Source organism: Amblyomma maculatum, chromosome 3 (genome assembly GCF_055883805.1).
Source record: "Amblyomma maculatum isolate TAMU_Amacu chromosome 3, ASM5588380v1, whole genome shotgun sequence".
Taxonomy (NCBI): domain Eukaryota; kingdom Metazoa; phylum Arthropoda; class Arachnida; order Ixodida; family Ixodidae; genus Amblyomma; species Amblyomma maculatum.
Genome location: NC_139346.1, coordinates 177,877,706 through 177,896,316, shown reverse-complemented (window position 1 = coordinate 177,896,316; position 18,611 = coordinate 177,877,706). Strand labels below are relative to the sequence as shown.

Below are 18,611 nucleotides of genomic sequence, written 5' to 3'. Positions count from 1 at the left end.
ATTGACCATTTGCGGAAAAGCGAGCGCCACCTCTCGTCCAAAATGGGAAGCTTCGCCGGCACTTTTGGTTGGAAAGGGCTTCTCGAACTAGCATGCGCAAGGCAGCGTTCGGCGTTTCGCGTGCGCTTAAATCGTTGTTTTAGTGTTGCTCTTTTGCTGAAAACGTGCATATGCTGAGTTTTGGGTTTGGGTTTTAGCCAGAATAATGACCAGGTATGAGCAATACGTGCAGTTTGCGTCCTCAACTGTTCGCCAGGCGCATCGTTGCCGATGCTTAAAGGAGGAAGACCATGTCAGGAACTTGAATCTTCATACCACTAATCAGTATTTATGAGAGTGAGCACCATCCATGATGACCGCAATGTTTATGCGACAATGCCATGGTTCGCTGTTGATTCGGGCCACATCATTTGAACTCATTGCGGTTGCATTGCGGGGTGAGATATTTTGCTGAGATGTGTATCTCTCTTGTGCAGAATGCTGATACACAAAATGAACGTGTATTGCATGGACGCTAATGGGCCGACGAGTGTTACAGTGACTTGGGATGCACTATTTTGTAACACGCGCAAATGTTTGTCTGGGTTTTCTGATGTAGGGCACGAATTCCTGCTGACTTCGTCCCTGCAGCTTCTGATGTAGGCCAGGCTTTACTGATTAGCAAACGACTCGTATTTTCTCAACCACACTCGCGCTCATACGCGAGAGCTTCGCTTACTGACGGACCGCTTCCTGCGTAGGCTGCACTCTGCCGTGCTCCCGCTGTTCAGATATAGCGCACCTTGCTATTGTATTTTTGGATTTACGGTGGATGTTCATAAGTATATAAAATTAATTTCCCACCTAATCTGTCGATGCAAGAACTCTTATAAAACCAATACGTGTTCATTTGGCAGCAAGCGCTAAATACAGCAAGAACGCCCAGCTACTACTGAACGGGCCGGTTGGGCACAACCGACCCCACGGCTTCGTCTTTCGCGCCTTGTATGTCGTCGTGGTCCTCGTTATATATACGTACAAGTGTCGCTGTTGCATGGCACATGCTTAGCTTAGATAGAAGGCGTTCCAGTCAAATGGCTGTTTTTAGGCTGCATGCAATAGTGAACAATGCTGCGTTTCTTTACTCCTTATTGACGGCTCAGCGAAACCTGTCAGCATATAGCAGGGCTGCTGTTGAGTGTTTCTGTGAGGGCACTAGGATGCTTCTTGCACGGGCGTACTCTGCAAGTCGATAGTTCTTGGTAAGGTATAAAACTCACTCCAGCAAAGCTCTACACTACCTTGTCTCAAGGCAGAGATGGCCCCTTTTCAGTAAATGGTGTGGCTGCAGAAGGAAACAAAACTCATAACAATAGATTATGGCACCGACACAAAAGAAAAAAAAAAAACGGGGGAGAACAAAAGCGCCTCCGCAAAGCAGCAGCGGAAGAGGACACCGAGCACACTACTTCGTTAGCAGACGACGCGCGCTCAGGGACCAGTCATAAAATATCCAGACAGCCTTTTTTCACGTGTCCGACTTTTTTTTAAATGCGTGATAAGTTTTCCCGAGCCACGGGCACCCACATACGGCGAAAGTGAGACAAGCAACTCAAATCATCCACCGCTCTACAGCGCGAGAATGCGCAGCTAGGCAGCGCTGGCGCGTCATGTTTTCCAACCAAAACCAAATCGCCCACAGAGGGCGCTAGTTGCGCCTTTGTCGCGCATGCGCAGGAGCTTTTCCGCAAATGGTCCATTTATATAACTATATTGATAACGGTTAGTAATCCAGGTAACAACCTTGGTTTTTATTTCGAGACTACTTAGTTTTAGTGATAAACGATTATGGGGTACTTTATAAAAGACGCAGTATCTGTCACTCTTGTTCTGGGGACACCTGACCCGCGCCATAAAGGAAGGGAAGAAGGTGAGAGTGAAAGTTGAGAGGAAGAGGAGCCGCAGGGGAGGGCTTCAGAGTGATTTCGACCGCCTGGGGATCTCTAACGTGCATTAGTTATGGTTTTGATTCGTGTTGCTGCTGTTTGGCTACGGTTATTTTTCGGTATCATTTTCAGTGCAATGGGACGGCACGTGGGGAAAATACACGTGTCATCCCTTTTCGCTCCAAACGATTGTGAAAAATACAATTAACCAACATGCCCAGCCTTGAAATTCTTATGCGGTTCCTCTGATTGGCCGGATTGTAGCGACATTATGGAAATGACGTATTTCTCTCGGGCGTTTGGAATCAGGGGAGATGTTTGAGACATTCATTTGCGTTTTCTCAGCAATGCAGCCGATTTTCCTCGCAGTAAAAACAGTGGTAGTGTTCCCGGAGAACAATATAAACTTCTTTCTAAATTTGATATTTCTCTTCAGTGTCCCTTTAGTGGTGTGTCATTGTATAACCGAAGAGTTAGCGTGGCAGGCGTACGTTGTTTCCGTTGAAATCTTTCGCGGGCCCGCCTATGTGTTTGATTCCCCATACATGACTTTGTTTCAGCCTTGAGGTTTGTATAAATGCCAAAATTTATATGGCACTGCACTTTCGTTGCAAGAAACTGCACCCATCGCTCAAGCTTTCTTCAGCCATAGCATTCCACCGACTCTAGCTTCCTCCTCCGAGACCACCTTTTTTCTTTTCGGGACTCAATATTATTTCACATTAACCGGGGAGGATCACGTGACAAGGGCGACGTAGAACATACGTCACGTCTACGTATTGCAATCCTGGTTCTCCTTGCCCTCTCGGCATGCTTTATTTAAAAACTTTTCCCCTGCCTGTCCGACGGCCCGATGGTGTGAATCGTGAATGGGGGAGTGTGCGCGTCCTTGCACTCTGCACGCTTTTTCTTTCAAACTATTTTTCCGTGCCTTCCTGAGAACAGGTAAGGTGAATGGGAGAGTGGTAGCCTGGCGTACAGGAGGAAGCGTATGTGACGTGCCCCCCCAACCTTTTTCTTTTTTGTTTTTTTGTGCGCGTGCTAACCGGGGAAGCTGTGCGCGCGCTGAAAAGCTCACTACCCGTTGTTGTTGATTGCACATCCTTATTTTACCAATTTGCGCGGATTGCTCCCGCGCATCCTTGCGCGTGCGGCTCAGTACGCACCACCGGCGCAAGGACGTGGATCCAGCAGGTTTCTTTTTTTTTGGGGGCAAAAGTTTATTCCACTTGCTCGAGATGGGAAGCTTGGTGGCGAAAAGAAAAAAAAAAAATACGGGGGCGGCGAATGCGTTAATGAACATTGCGCTCCTTATACTCTGTTCATATTTTCTTGTAGGCTTTCACGCATTTCATTTCTCATTAGTGTTTCCTCGCTCACATTTGCTGAAAAACCGCTGAGGAACCTTAACTCGTTCTTCGCTGAGCCATTGTTAGTTATTTTCATTTTTACGTTGTTTTCATGACAGCCACCGCATGGCCTGCCCCTCCGCTCCACTACCTGGGCCTGGCTTTTCGCTCTAATACGAGGATTAAAACGAGAAAAAAATATTTTATCTCATCGCTCATTTTATATTCGCTGGTCCGCTTTGAATGTCATTGGAGTCCACGTCGAAATATGATAAGTTAATCGTTACTCCGTCATTCTATGTGTCAAGCATACTTTTTTTCCTGTTTTACTGACTAGAATTAATTTTGGCATATGTAATGCCCAAAAGTAATTTTCAACTTTAGTAGAGAAAAAACGAATAGTCTTTTTGCGCGAACTGATAGTTTCCTTTCATACTGAGAGACCGTGTACACAGTGCCACGCGCGGAGAGCAGTGTCAGAAATCTAGCTGCGAGCGCAGCTCGATGAGGTGGCACGCCTACGTGCCTACTTGCTATTTAATTTTCCTTTTTTTTTTTTTTTTTTTTTTTACGATGGCAAGTTGTCAAGCCGAGTTTCTGAAACGAAGCGGTAGCAAATTATTTTTAGGGGGAGGGAAGAAGAGCGCGATATCCCAGGTTGCCCATCTGCGGCAGTTAGGAAAGGAGGGGGAAAAAAAGATAAGGAGAACGAAAAGAGCATGCTGGAGAACCATAGCCCACAGTGTCGGAGCGCCCGTCGCTATGGTAAAAAAAAAAAATCGCCAAGGAAAAGCGTGTAGAGGGCAAGGATATGCCTACTCTCCCATTCTCCCTACCCGGTCATTAAACCGGCGGGGAAAAAAGTTCAGAAAGAAAAAGCGTGCTGAGGGGGCAAGGAGGACCAGATTGTCAATACGTAGCCGTGGCGTAGGTTCTACGTCACCTTTGTTGTCATGTGATCCTCCCCGTCTGACGTGCAAAAATTGAGTCCCTCCGCTACCACCTCCCTGCGGAACTAACATATACACACACTCATCGCCTCACTTCACACACCTTTTCATCACTCAGGGCCACATCCCCCAAATTTCCTCATTGCGGTGACTATCCCGAGCCGCGCACCTACTGGAGCTGACCCCACTCCTCTCGTCCTTTCCTTCCCAACTCCCCACCTTCCTTCTGTGGGAGCGGCTGGCTCCGTCGTCCGATCGGGTGGACCAGCTCTTCAGCGCATCGGTTGCCTAGTCGGTTGTACGGGAAATCGAAGTGTTGGATTGAACACGTTGCCGACTCCGCCTCGTTTTAAAGAATGCCCTTAAACTCAAAACTTAACTCTTTTCAGGATATTTTCCTTTCCGACTACCACACGGACTAGAAGGATAAACATGAATTATACTTCGCTGGCACTTGATGGTAGTCTTAATTTTTATTTAATAGCTGCAGGGCCACTGCTGAGGACATCACGCTGCCTACATATCGTAGAAGAGAATCTCGATGGCGTAGGAATATCTCGTTGCCATGGGAGCCGATCTGTCATCAGGAGGCCTTCCTTGTTCGTAAGGTCCAGTACAAGCGAAAAACGCAAAAAATGAAATCGCATTTCCAGCGTTCAAAACACAAAGCGACCAGGTAAAACTAAACTGGAACTAGCAGAAAGTAAAAAAAATAAACAATTGTGCGACCAATCCTAAACCCGACGAAGGCAGTCCTTATGTAAATAACTAGGAAAAAAAATTGCAGGATTGCTCTTAAAATTGCTTAAGAGCTGGAAGTGCGAAAGCCTTTCTCTCTTCCGTTCATTTGCTGCCCCCTGCCGCACGAGACTGCTGTGCGATGCGTTTTGTGTCAATCTCGCTAGATGGCGCAACACATCTGATTGGAGTAAGATTGGAGTACAGTCCATTGATTGGAGAGGGGCTGAGAGGGGCCGGGGGTTAGTGACTTTAGACGGGGTATTCATTGGCTTCGTTTTATTTTGAATTAGTATGCGCAAATTTGGACTCTTTCGTTGTCCTCCGTAACCTATACTTTGGGACAGGGTTGTTGAATTTTCGTTTATTTTTATCTTCTTTTCTTACTGTCGCTGTTGTTTTCCTCAGTGTCCTTCGGCGGCGTTCTCAGGCAGTCCGCGTGGCGTAGTGGTTTGCGCACTCGAGCGGAAGGATAGTGGTTTGATTCGGGGCGGTGACACGATTCTTTTTTCGTCGTATACGCACATATTTTTGGCCAACACTACCTGTCCACACCGCTCGTGAGCCAGTAAAGATTTTCGCCTTAAACAAATTTCAAGAGTTCAACGCTGCTGAACCAAATATTGAGCGAAGGCATTAGCTGCGGGCGACCGAGCGTTCTTCTCTTTTTCTTCTTCCTCAGCCCACATATAAAGCCCCTCTTTAACCAAGCCGCATGAACGTGCCTTAGTGGCCTATAGGGGTAACGTGAATGCCAGGGTTCTAGCAGGCTGATTCTGACATAACCGTCCCATGTGAAACGAGAGACCCAAGTTGGCAGCTCCTGCCAACTGAGCCGCGGCTCCGACCGCGCCACGCCGACCGCTTGAGGTGGGAGCCCATCTCGCTTTTATGCCACGTGGGGTGTGACGTCACGCGCTGCGCCACGGCTTCGACCGCGCTACGCCGACCGCTTGAGTTGGTAGCCCAGCTCTCACCCTAGTGTCACGTGGGGTGTGACGTCACAGCGTCACGTGGGTAAGACGTGGCTACCGCCGCGCTACGCTGAAGGCTCGAAACCTAGAGTAGTATTGCTTTCGCAATAAAAGTGCCTTGAAATTTTCCTGTAACATAAGTAATCAAGTGATCCAAAAGGCAGTGCAACATAAGTACTTGTGCCTCATATATATCCCCGACGACTTTCGCCGAAACACTCATGAGCTCGAAAGCACTCTGAAGCCTTAAGCGGAATATATATATCAAGGCGCGCAAAACGTGACCATCTGGTCGCTTCTACATTGTCTTTTTCTCCCGAGTTATAGGCATCCGAAATACTTGCATTATCGGATTTATTTAGACACGTGTTATTGTCGGAATGTGCATTTTCCTTGTGCTGTGTGTTCAGTGTAAATGTTCTGTATGCCCACCTGCTTGGGCCCCGTAAGGGGTCCTGCAGTATTGTAAATAAATAAATAAATAAATAAATAAATAAATAAATAAATAAATAAATAAATCACGCAACTCATAAAATAAAATGCCTGGAATATGAAACATTGATTATACCGGTCATGAATACGCGAATCGTGAACAAAGCTCGATGGGCTAAAAGTGCTTGCACATCTAGTTGCAAGTACTTGCACACATATACATAATCCGGTTAGCATCGGCAGATCGGAATTTTTTAAAATTCCTTCAATCAAGACAGCATGGCTGCGGCATTATATATGTTTATTGCAGCTCATCCTCCTCGCACTGAATTTTTTTTTTGTTAAAGAGCGATTGCTAGGTGGAAGTTCTAACCTAACTGTCGTGTAGTACGCATCCGTCTAAGCCTTCATGACAACCATCACAGACGATCTTAATGTTTTTCCCAGCTAACGAGTCTGTTGAATTTTCGAGTGCATTCAGCGTTGTATACCCGTTATATATAACCTTTTCAGTTCAGTTCAGTTTTATTGCTTAAAGGCCTCCTTTTCATTTGGTTCATTGTGTGCTGACAGCTAATATTTTTGTATTGAACTCCAAGCGTTGTTAACAGCATGTGATATTTTTTTTTTTAATGCCTCTATTAGGATGCATTGCTTGTTTTCGTACATTTTTCTTTTTGTTTCCACTGCTGTAAGATCTCAACAAAGGGCTGGCAGTATCAATAAATATTTAAAAAAAAATGGCGAGCGGCGTCTTTACATGTCATAACGAGACTCCGCCGTATGCGATTAGTTAAAAAAAGTTACATTAATTACTTTCTCGCGCAAGCAGGTTGGTGTTGGGCCTTTGCATCTTTTTTCGTGTCGCCAGCCGCTTTCTCATCTAACCCCGAATAGATTGCTCTGGCGTTATCATCCCGCTAAGCAAACAGTCATAGACACCCTGAGAGATGTGCCTTGGCGCTGTTGTGTAGCAGTAATAGTTGTCAATCTCTTTCGAGTTTCTTGAACTGTGGTTAAACGCCGCCCAACGGGGCGGGTATGAAGTGTTTTCTCGGCCGTCGATTGAGGGCTCCGAAAGGGAGTTGCCGCTTGCAAAAGCAGCTTGTGATGGTGGTAGCTTTCCAGCCTCTTTTTCTTAGTTCTTTCTCACCGCATCAATGCGAACGCTGTCATTGGTGGCAGCCCGTGGTGTCGCTGTGGAAAAATAACGGGTATCTGTCTGGCCGGCTATGTTACTCATGGTGCACACCGTCCGGCAAGGTACCTATCACGCAGAGTACCTCAGTGCGGCGTCACCTCTTCTATATCACTCCCCCCCCCCCCCCCCCCTAAAAGTAAATAAATAAATAAAAATAAAAGCCTGTCAATTGGGAGCCATTTGAGGTCAGGTGCGGCCGACAGTTGGGAGCCGTTTGGCACCTTTTCGACTGGAGGGAACGGTTTGTTCACCTGTCAATGCTGGATATGTAAAAGGCTATATGTGCTGGCCAGGTTATAACACGGAGAAGTGCGTCCTACTTATTCCCCCCAGGAGGGCAGGAGCACCGCACGGTTCACAAGACGTTTACCCGCGCGGGAATCGTTCATACATATCGGAAGCAGGATTCCCTCCTCCTAGACCTTCAATGCGCTCCTCTGTACTTCTGTTTGTTACAACGATAGTGTGCACTGCGACGTAGATCTGCCAGGTCACAGATCTCTGCCTGTAATTCTCGTGCATAATTAACACCTAAATGTCGTTGCAGTGCAGCGTCGCCGCTAGAATGGTCGCGAGGACAAACTCACAACCTTAACCTTAACTGTGATGAGGAGCAAGCTATAGGAAATGTTAGGACTGGGGTCCCGCGATACCTTCATGACATCTCCATGAGTCGTGGCGGGTAACAAAGGGGCTCGACCGGAGAAAGAGTCTTCGCATAAGGCCGACTTGGGGGACGACTTCCGGCTTGACTCTACGGAACCCGAAAATCCGCTTGCCCCGTGGCTTTGCACAGCCCTGCCGTCGCGCCGCCGGCCTCCCCGAGATTAGAATCCACCGAAAGCCACATTCACATGCGCTCTAGTGTGGCGGTGCCACGCGGAGCCGGAGCCGTAGCTCTGCAGGGGAGTTTGCGTTGCGGGTTTCGCGTTACGACCAAAGGAGAGCTCTTCGTAGTGGCAGCGTGGTTGGTTGGTAATTGGAGTCTTGTGGGAGCTTTACACGTTTCCATTTCGATCTCACGGATTTTCGAGGAAGAAAAAAACAAACAAAGCTTGGCAGAAAGATAGGTGTCGGTACCTCGGTTGAGTATGAACTCAAATTACGTTCACCCATGCATTTTCTTCTTAGGCGACGTGACTCAGCAACGTTTACCGTTCTGTGTCGGACTCTGTTTGACTAGCAGTGCGGTTCGGGCAAAACAATAGGCCGGGTGAAGGCAGGGCCCGTCACAGCGCAACCGAATGGGAGGACGGGTTCCACAAAGAATCCGGCTCGGGCCTTCTTAGAAGGAGGAGGGGTCCCGAGAGGATTCACAACGTTACTGGCGAGGAAAGAAAGAAAACGAAAGTAAGCAAGCAGTCCGGGTTTCCCGGCCGGGACGCGGCCCGTTTTGGCAGGCCGTGCGAGCGCGGCGGTAGCATCGATCGCGGCGCCGCGTGCTGTCGAGGAGACGGTCCCCCGCGCTCGCTGCTTGCGCCCCGTGAGTAGCAGCTGCCGCCGCAGCCGCCGTGGCGTGTGCCGTCGTCGTCCCGCTAGGCCCCTCTGCCGCTGCCCGGGGAAAAAAAGTGTGGCAGAGCCCCATGCTCGCGGAGGAGTGCCGCTCGCCGTGGAGCCCGAGTCGTGGTCGGCGCCGCAGCGGCGGCAGCAGCAGCAGCTAGCGATACGACGCGTTGTGGTGGTGCGCGCGATGATGCCGCCCTGTGCCGGGAGGCCACCGCCGCCCCTGGCCCTGGTCTCACCGCTCGGGCCGTGGCTTCTGCAGGCCGGCCTGGGATACATGCCGCCGCTGCCGCACTTCAGGCGGGAGCCGCAGCACTTTCGGTGAGACGACTTCGGCCCTGCCGCAACAGCCGCTGCGCTGCGCGTGCTGTAATGTTTCGCCCAACGACCGATCGAAGCGGCTTTATCTGCCATCGGCCGAGATAAGTGGCCGGCTGATTAGAAGTCGGGCGCGCCCCGTCTGCCCACTGTGTAGCGATCAATCCGTGTCCGCGGACTTCCGAGTGGTCCTGGTTGTTTGCGGCTCCTTCATTGGAGCAGCGGCTCGTCAATAAGCGCGCGCTCGATTTTCCTTTAGGCGGCGAACGCTTGCGAGATCCCGGAAGAAATCGAAACTTCCGCGATGCGCGAGCAAATCGCACGCACCGAATGCAGAGTGCGCCGCGTTGTATTGCAAAGAACACTTTTATTGTGCGCAAAAAAAAAAAAAAATGCGTTGGTTCTCGGCGCGCAGTCAAATTGCCTTGTCTCTCCGTCTCTACGCACGTAGTCACGGCGATAGTTGTGTGCCGATGTGAAAAAGCGGTCGATACTGTTTCTTCCTTTTTTTTTTTTTTCGCTCGCTTTTCACCCCTTTGCCGGCGACGCGCATGTAAGTGTCCGGTTTCGCTCCATGCGGTCGCCGTTACCGTAAATATAGAGGCTAGGAGGGAGGAGCGGGGTCGAGTGTGCAGCCGTCGCCTTTTTGACCCCCCATTACTCCCCGCGCCGGCCGGTTCCGCTAGCGCTCTCAGTTTTGCGGTATGTTACGCTTGTGCTCACCGCCGTGCTGGACGGTAATCGATGCCGTGACAGCTGCAACGGCGGGTGTTTTGCCGGTACGCGTTGGCCGCGTGATGTGTAGGGATGGGACAGCCAAAGCGCGCTCTCCCTGAAAGCGCGTAATCTTCGCCCGATGGATGGAGGGTTTAGGCTGCAGAAGCTGTCACACTTTGGACTGAACGGGAACACATCGAATAGAATTGGCTAATAAAAGAAGAAAAAAGACTGCCCGGGCCGAAAGTCAGCCCAGTGAGACCTGGGGATGAGTGTAATGAGCGAAGCGGACGAGCAGCCCAGCTGGAGATTGCAGGTTGCCTATCTGTGATGTAGCGCCGTGCCGCCAGAAATAAATAAATAAATAATAATAATAATGATGAAAAAGACCTACCATTCATTTAGCGTAGCGTTGGCGACTGTTTTGCAACGATCCTTTACCGGTACATCGATATTCTGTTGTCGTTGGTCAACGATGCCGTTAAATTCCTCATCCGGCTGTAAGTATAGCTTTATTTGTTACCGGCAGCGGTAACCGTTTATGGAGAGGCAAGAAAACGGGGAAAAGGCCACAGCGCAAGCCGCATGGGGCATGCGTTGTGTGTCCGGAAGCTCCAAGGCGGTGTTTGTATGTTTCGCCTCATTAATGACTGGGCTGCCGTGCACATTGCGCTGAATGAAATGGGAGCCCGGTTGGCACGCGGGTGACTATCGGTTTCTTTCGGTATGTTTTGCTTTGAGATTGCTTCTTCACACCTGTCCATGCTACGATGCAGAATCGGAAGGGGGAAAATATGGCTATTCACTGAGAGTTTCTGCACAGCCTTCTGTGTCGCAAAAATGGCCGATAAAAAGAAGAAAAGTAATTTGGTCAGCGGCACAATGCTCCGTTCTTTCGTTTCTCTTTTGTTGCGAGTAGGCGTCGCCCTGAAGCCGCACAGAGGTCCGCGAGACTTCAGTGGGAACTCACGGCGGGAGAGGTACGGGGGGCCCGCGAAGGAGGTCAATGGCACTCTCTTCAGAAAGCTCCCCTAGTTTGGGCAGGCCGGGAGGGCGGATGGTGGGGTCGGGGGAAGCCGCACTCATGCTGTTCGAGGTTTCGCGTAACGTTCTGTCGCAGCCGCGCCTCGATTTCGAGACGGTACAGGAAGGAAAGAAAAAAAAAAAAACATGAATGGGAAAGGAGGTAGGAGAGGGGGTGTTTCACGATCCGCGCGCCAGGACGGACAGCAGCTGTTTCCGCACCGTGCGCCGACAGCTGGCCGCTTGGCCGACCGGAAGAGTGCGCGTTGCTGTCTGCAGCCGCTGCTACCGTGCCTCTCCCGGAGTCTACCGGCCTCGGGCCTCATAGGTCTCGCGCAAGCTTGCTCTGGAGTGCTCGCGAGTGCAACCGGTGTTGAGAACGACGAGGTGCTCTAGGACTGGCTGCCCTCCAGAGTCGCGCGTCGTTCAGCTTTCCCCTTGTGCCGTTCCTGAGTGCGACTTTCACCGCTTCTGCGGGGAGCGCCGGCGCGGGAACGTTCACCGTGCAGAGGTTATCGCCCGCGTCATACAGCGTGCTGTGTGGTCGCGCCCGCGTTCCGTCCCATCTTGTGTATTCCGAAACTTTATCTCGTTTTTCTGGAGGCTACAGGGATGACTTTACCACTGTAAGTCTTCTGGAGTGATCTGAAGCGACTCGCTACTTTGGCGCCACAGAGGTCATTGTTTGGATGTCTTCTTTGTTGGAAGGTCCCCTGTGTTACTGCTGAGCTTCGGTGCTTCTCGAATGCTTGCCTCTGCTCTGCCTCGACTTTCTGCTGCGTTTGGGTGTATGAAATGCTTGTGGTATTAGATTGTTTTGTCTGACTCATCATCTTGCAAGTTGCCGCAGATTGTATTGCATCTTGCCCTGACATGCTTTTGTCTTCGAGTGCCCTGGGCATACGGCATCCGCAGTTGAAGTAGATCTCGCATGAGTTGAAAAAAAAAAAATAATTGGTCTACAGGAAAGGAAAGGCACAGTATCTGTTACACTTCTCCGCGGACAGTTGAACTGCGCGCCCCATAAGGAAAGGGGGGAGGAAGGTGGGAGTAAAAGCGGGGCGACAGAGGGAGGTGCCATAATGGAGGACTTCGGAGTAATTTCGATCACCTGGGGATCTTTAACGTGCACTAACATCACACAGCACGCGGATGGCTCTCCGTTTCGGCTCCATCGAAATGCAGCTACCGGCAATCGGGTTCGAACCCGGGGACTCTGAACAGTGGTCGGGCATCTTAACCACTGCGCCACCGCCGCGGGGCTTAAGATTGCAAATGCTGGTCCGTGTACATAGGCACGAATGGAGGTGGGGAAATGGGGCACATGACATTGCTCCCCGCTGCTCACAAGACATGGGCAGGCTCTACCATTAATTTTGGATCCCCTTATGCAGAGACCTGTACATAGGCTGTGCACACCTGTATAAGCTATAGCAACAGTTACGGAAAGGTTTTCTTTTTATGCTTACATTGACCAGGTTTGTGGTACTCAGCACTGTTCCCTCAGTGACCCAGTTATGCTAGAGTGCTGTTGAGCTGTTTCAAAGGTGGCAGTTTTGCTCAGCTTTGTTTTTCCTTTGCATTCTCTGTGCGAAAATGAGTCAGAGATTTAAAAGCTTACTAGGCTAAACTTCTCCACGAGCCAAGTGATCCATGTCTTCAACTACATCATTTTGCATGACAACTTCTCCTAAAAGTTTATTTTTACTGCACACATATGAGGCTTTCATCACGTAGCCCACCAGTTCATGTGAAGCTTGTGGTGGCAGCTAGATCTTCAGTGTGGGTGTTAGCAGTGTATGCGATGGTGCTAGGTGGTAAATGCGTTTGATGCTTGAAGTACAAATGATCAATGGTAGAAAGAGCACAGTCCAAAAAGGCACTGAGGTTAGTCACATTACCACTGAACAAAGAGGTAACGGTGCTTCAAGTTGTTAAGCACATGCAGAGATAATTCCGAGAATAGAGCAAGTAGTTTTTTAATGTGCCACCAGAAAACGGAAGCCTTTGCTCTCGGTTACCAAGTTACTTTTAATGAAACCTTCTTGGCCTAGCAGTCACGCTTACATATTTTTCGAGGACGAAACCTGATTGAGATTTGAAGGACTTTTTGCGGCCCAGGGATCCACCCTGGCAGTGAGAGTTAAAGCAACTAAGAGCTGTTAAGTAATTTTGATTGCCTAAGCTTCTGCAATGTACACTGAAAATGCAGTATACAGACTTCGTGCTTGGCAGCAGAGTGTCATAGGTACCGAGTTACCATGGTGTATACGTGATACGTTTTGGTGTCCCTTGGCGATGCACTAAACCTGTGCTCTATGAAAGCTTTCAGAAACAGAGCAACGTTTGATATGCGCTGCCCTCTTCCAGGTGCTTAGCTGCGGCGGTGCCTCCGCGCCTGCTCCTGTGCTGCGAGGGCCGAGTGGTGCCGTGGCTGCAGCCGCAGCAACATGGCCCTGCCTGCCCAACCAAGGCGCTGAGGCTCGGCCCCAGTGCGCTCTGGAGGAGACAGCAGCGCCGGCACCGACACCACCACAGGGGCGCCGCCATGGGGCAGAAGGTCACCACCGGCCTCAAGGTGAGATCTGGCGTGAACTCTGCTCACCGGGAGACATCAGAGGTTGCTTTGGTCATTAACTGTGGTTGAACCTGGGATCACAAATGGAGACAACGTGTGCTTGCATGCACAGCTCTTGTTGTGCTCGCAGCCTGTGCTCAGATTGTACCAACTAGATACACTGTGCAGTGAGAGATCCTTAATTGATTAACTCTCAATATAGGCACAGTTTCAGTTGTGTGTAAGTACTGCTTGTTTGCACAAACAGTTTCAGGAATAGACATCAAGCCTTAACTTCACTTTTTCCCCATTGCTTATGAACACAGTCCAGTTAAAGAGATTCTTATGCAGTTCCCAAAGTGGCAACAATTCTAGCAGTTTATCTTGAGGCAGCCCATTAATTTTTTTTTCTCTACTCTCATAATGCATGATTGTTCATCATGTGATTGCCATTTCCCATGTGTGAAGAGGGTGGAACCATGCATCTGTAGGTGCAAGGCTCCTGTTGAGCATTGCTACGTCTTTTGGTCTGAGGTATTCTGCTCTAGCTGAGGTTGTACATAGCTTCCTCTTGTGCTGAATTCTGTGTGACCAGTGACAAAACAAAATTGGTATTTAGCTGGGTAGTATTCTCACCCACAAATTCGAATATCCCCTTGCTCGGCTCATTATTTAGAACATGGCTTTGAAGACGATAAATGTAACGGCATTAAAGGTAAAATTGATGAGTCTAGAAAACTGATGGCTGCGTCACTCTTGGAATGCTATTTTACAATAATAAAAGGAGCAGCTCAAGCATAGAAACAACAGGAGCAACACAATGACTATACTACTGTCTACATGCTGCTTGGCTCTACAGGGTAAACAAGAATGTATATGAAGCTTGAAAACAACTAGTTAGGGATAACCTACTGTACTAGTTCAGGATAAGAAATCAGCAGATGCATATGATGTTTGAAAACAGCTAGTTAGGGATAACTCATTGTACTAGTTCAGGATAAGAAATCAGCAGATGTATATGATTTTTGAAAACAGCTAGTTAGGGATAACTCATCGTACTAGTTCAGTATAATAAATCAGCAAAACCCAGAAAAGACTTCCTTGTGGAGAAAATAGCATATTGTGAGCGCAACGCGTGAACTTTCACCTCTTTCATCTGTATAGATCCATCATCATTATCATTATCATCGCTGACTGCTGCTCGGAGCGTCGCGCGCTGTGTGCCAGCTGGCTCTGGAATAGAACAGACGTTTTGTGCAAGTGCTGTCTCACAAGTGGCGGAGGTGCGATTCGTATTCCCCACCTCTCGCTTTAGACCCGCCTACCGTTCTCCCTGGAGCTCCGTTCAGGCCTTCGCTTGCGTCCACGGTCCTGTGCTATGGATGAGGGCAACGGTGCTCGCTCACCCCCGGCGTCTCCTCCTCCTACTGCGGCTGCCCCTGCCTGGACTGTCACCAGCCGCCAGCGCGATCCCCAAATCTTTGCTGGCCTTCGCGGTGAAGATGTCGACGACTGGCTCGACAACTACAACAGGGTCAGTGCATTTAACCGCTGGGATGACGCTCATAAACTGCTAAACGTCGTCTTCTACTTGGCTGACGTCGCCAAAACCTGGTTCCTCAATCACGAGGATGACATCGCTGACTGGCCTACATTCACGGACCAGCTAAAGAAAATTTTCGGCACTCCGGCTGGTCGCTCAGAGCAGGCAAAGAAAAAACTTGAAGCTCGTCTCCAGCAGCCCGGCGAGTCCTATACGTCGTACATCGAGGACGTTTTGGCCCTTTGTCGCCGTGTCGACGCTGCTATGCCTGAATCTGAGCGTGTTCGCCACTTAATTAAGGGCATCAACACTGCTGCTATCAATGCCTTCGTGTTTAAAAACCCGTCGTCCGTATCTGACATCACATCCACATGTCAACGTCTGGACCAGCTACAGTCCTGCCGCCTCGTGCAAGACCCCAGTGATGGTGGCTCCCTCATAGATGGAAATTTGCGGTCCCTAATCCGCACCATGATCCGGGAGGAGCTCTACGGCCTCACCAACCCCTCTGCAGTATCTCCAACTCTTCCGCCAGCAACGGTGAATTTGCGCAGCATCATCAAAGATGAACTGACGAATTTCAACTGCACTGTGGCACCTGCCCCACCTCCCACTGCCTCCCAACCTCCCTCGCCGCCTCCCAACGCCCCCCAACATTCCTTGCCAACCTATGCCGAGATTACTTCACGGCAACCCACTCCGCCTTCCCCGACTTGTTCGGCACCCGTGTGCGGTCACGTCGCGGCAATGGCACCATATCCTACAGTGCATCGTCCTGTTACAGCCTGGCGCCCCTCCCGCCCTGTGTGCTACTATTGTGGGATACGTGGCCACATTGCCCGTGTCTGTCGCCGCCGCCAACAAGACGAGCAACGGGGTTATGCTCCCTTTGAACGTGCCCGCGTGCGCCAGCCTGATGATTCTGCACTGCCCTACTCAGACTTTTACCGGCGTTCTTCCTCTCCTCCGAATTCCACCAATGTTTCACGGCCCTCGCGTCCTTCGCGACGCCGATCCCCTTCGCCTTTTCGCCGCACCTCACCGCTTCGTCCTGCCTCGCAACCCTTCCAACCTATAACGGAAAACTAACCGAAGCAGTTTTTGGAGGGAAAGCTGCTTCGAGTTCGAAATCTACAATTCCTCCTGGGCGACCGTCGAATATGTTAGTAGTGATTGTTGAAGGATTGTACGTTGAGGCCCTCATCGACACCGGCGCCGCTTATTCCGTCATGCATTTCTCTCTGTGTTCTCATCTGCGCAAAGTTATAACGCCATACATCGGTCCGCCACTTCGTGGAGCTAATGGAACTCTTATGAAACCCACCGGCCAATGCACAGCACGTGTCCTCATCGATAACCAGCGGCATCATATTGAATTTATTGTGCTCCCCACGTGCGTTCATCTCATGATCTTGGGGTGGGATTTCTTATCGTCGGCGTCCGCCCTCATCTCTTGCCGTGAGCGCCTTATTCATCTTGCGGACCCCGATACATTACCGACTTCTGATTGTTCACCACCACACGTGTTCGCAGCAGTTGATTTCGTTTTGCCCCCAGGACGCGAGCAGCTAATCATCGTGGCATTGGACTACCCTCTCGATGGCGAAGCCTTCGTTATGCCCGCTCCTCGGTGGACCTCCGACGGCCTAGCTCTTGCCTCGTGCCTCACCTCCTTCACCCGCGGTTGCGCGGTCGTTGCGGCCCTTAATACAACTCTCCAGCCGTTCTTACTGCCCAGAGGAGCCACAGTTGGGTTTATTTTTGACTGCGATCCCGTTCCCCTCAACACACTTTCCAGCGCACCACCGCCTCCTGCCAAGCCTCAATTTCCGGCATCCTCTGCGCTCGCAGCCGCCATCAGCCCTGACCTTACATCCGAGCAGTCCACAGCTCTGCTAGACGTCCTCCTGCGGCACCGAGAGTCTTTTGATGTGTGCGCCTCAGCGTTGGGGAAGACCTCCGTCACCTCTCATCGCATAGAGACGGACGGCTCTGCTATTGTTCGACGAAGGCCGTATCGCGTTTCAGCAGCAGAACGCAAAATCATTGAGGAGCAAGTTGCTGACATGCTTGCTCGAAATGTCATCCGACCATCCACGAGCTCTTGGTCCTCACCTGTGGTCCTCGTTCGCAAAAAAGATGGCTCAGTCCGCTTCTGCGTGGATTACCGGGCACTTAACAAGATCACGCGCAAGGATGTTTACCCTTTGCCTCGTATTGATGACGCATTAGACTGTCTTCAAGGCGCTGAGTATTTCTCCAGTCTCGATCTCCGCTCGGGATACTGGCAAATTCCTATGCACGATGCAGACAAGGACAAGACTGCCTTTTCTACCCCCGACGGTCTCTACGAATTTAACGTGATGCCTTTCGGACTCTGCAATGCGCCGGCCACCTTTGAGCGCATGATTGATACCGTGCTTCGCGGCATGAAATGGAAAACATGCCTATGTTATCTCGACGACATCATTGTCTTCTCGTCAAACTTCACTCAGCACTTGCAGCGTCTCACTGATGTCCTCACGTCCCTTGCCCAGGCGGGGCTTCAGCTGAATACCAAGAAGTGCCACTTTGCCAGTAAGACCATCAAAGTACTCGGCCATGTCGTCAGTAAGGCAGGAATCCAGCCTGATCCCGAAAAAATTACGGCTGTCGTTAATTTTCCTCGGCCCCAACGTCAGAAAGATCTTCGCAGCTTCCTTGGCTTAGCCTCCTACTTCCGCCGTTTTATTCGGAACTTTGCAACAATTGCTGCCCCGCTACACAAGCTCGTGTCTTCCCAAGTGGTTTACACCTGGTCCACTGAATGTGAAGACGCCTTCAAAGCTCTCAAGCAGGCACTCACTTCCACCCCTGTGCTTCGCCATTTTGACGCTGACGCGCCCACCATACTTCACACAGACGCCAGTGGCCACGGTATTGGCGCGGTTCTCTTGCAACGCAACGCAGTGTCTGAAGAGCAAGTCGTCGCATACGCCAGTCGTACGCTTACTGCAGCTGAGCGTAATTATACTATTACCGAACAAGAGTGCCTCGCTGTTGTTTGGTCGGTTCAAAAATTTCGACCTTATTTGTATGGCCGCCACTTCACCATTGTCACAGACCATCACGCACTCTGTTGGCTGTCATCGCTGAAGAACTTATCTGGTCGACTGGGTCGCTGGGTACTACGTCTTCAAGAATACACCTTCACCATCACTTATAAATCTGGGCGAAAACACCTCGACGCTGACGCCCTCTCCCGCTGCCCATTGCTACCTACTGACGCGGCCCCACATACGGTCTCCTCTCCCTGCTGCCATCCCAGTCAGCCTTCTTCTGGCCACCTGAATGTTGCACCCATCACTACAGCTCCACTCGAGAACAATGCTGATTTCTCGT

The 18,611-nt window shown here is 50.3% G+C and overlaps 1 protein-coding gene across 2 annotated transcripts in view; it reads left to right on the top strand.

The window, feature by feature from the left end:
• The window catches only part of gus (splA/ryanodine receptor domain and SOCS box containing gustavus), a 56,486-nt gene that overhangs the window by 17,890 nt on the left and 19,985 nt on the right, over positions 1 to 18,611 (top strand). For both annotated transcript variants that reach the window (XM_084598774.1, XM_084598775.1), the window contains one exon: positions 13,501 to 13,708. In XM_084598774.1, the coding sequence (XP_084454900.1) occupies positions 13,679 to 13,708 (30 nt within the window). In that variant the 5' untranslated portion in view covers positions 13,501 to 13,678. The remainder of the gene's footprint in view (positions 1 to 13,500; positions 13,709 to 18,611) is intronic.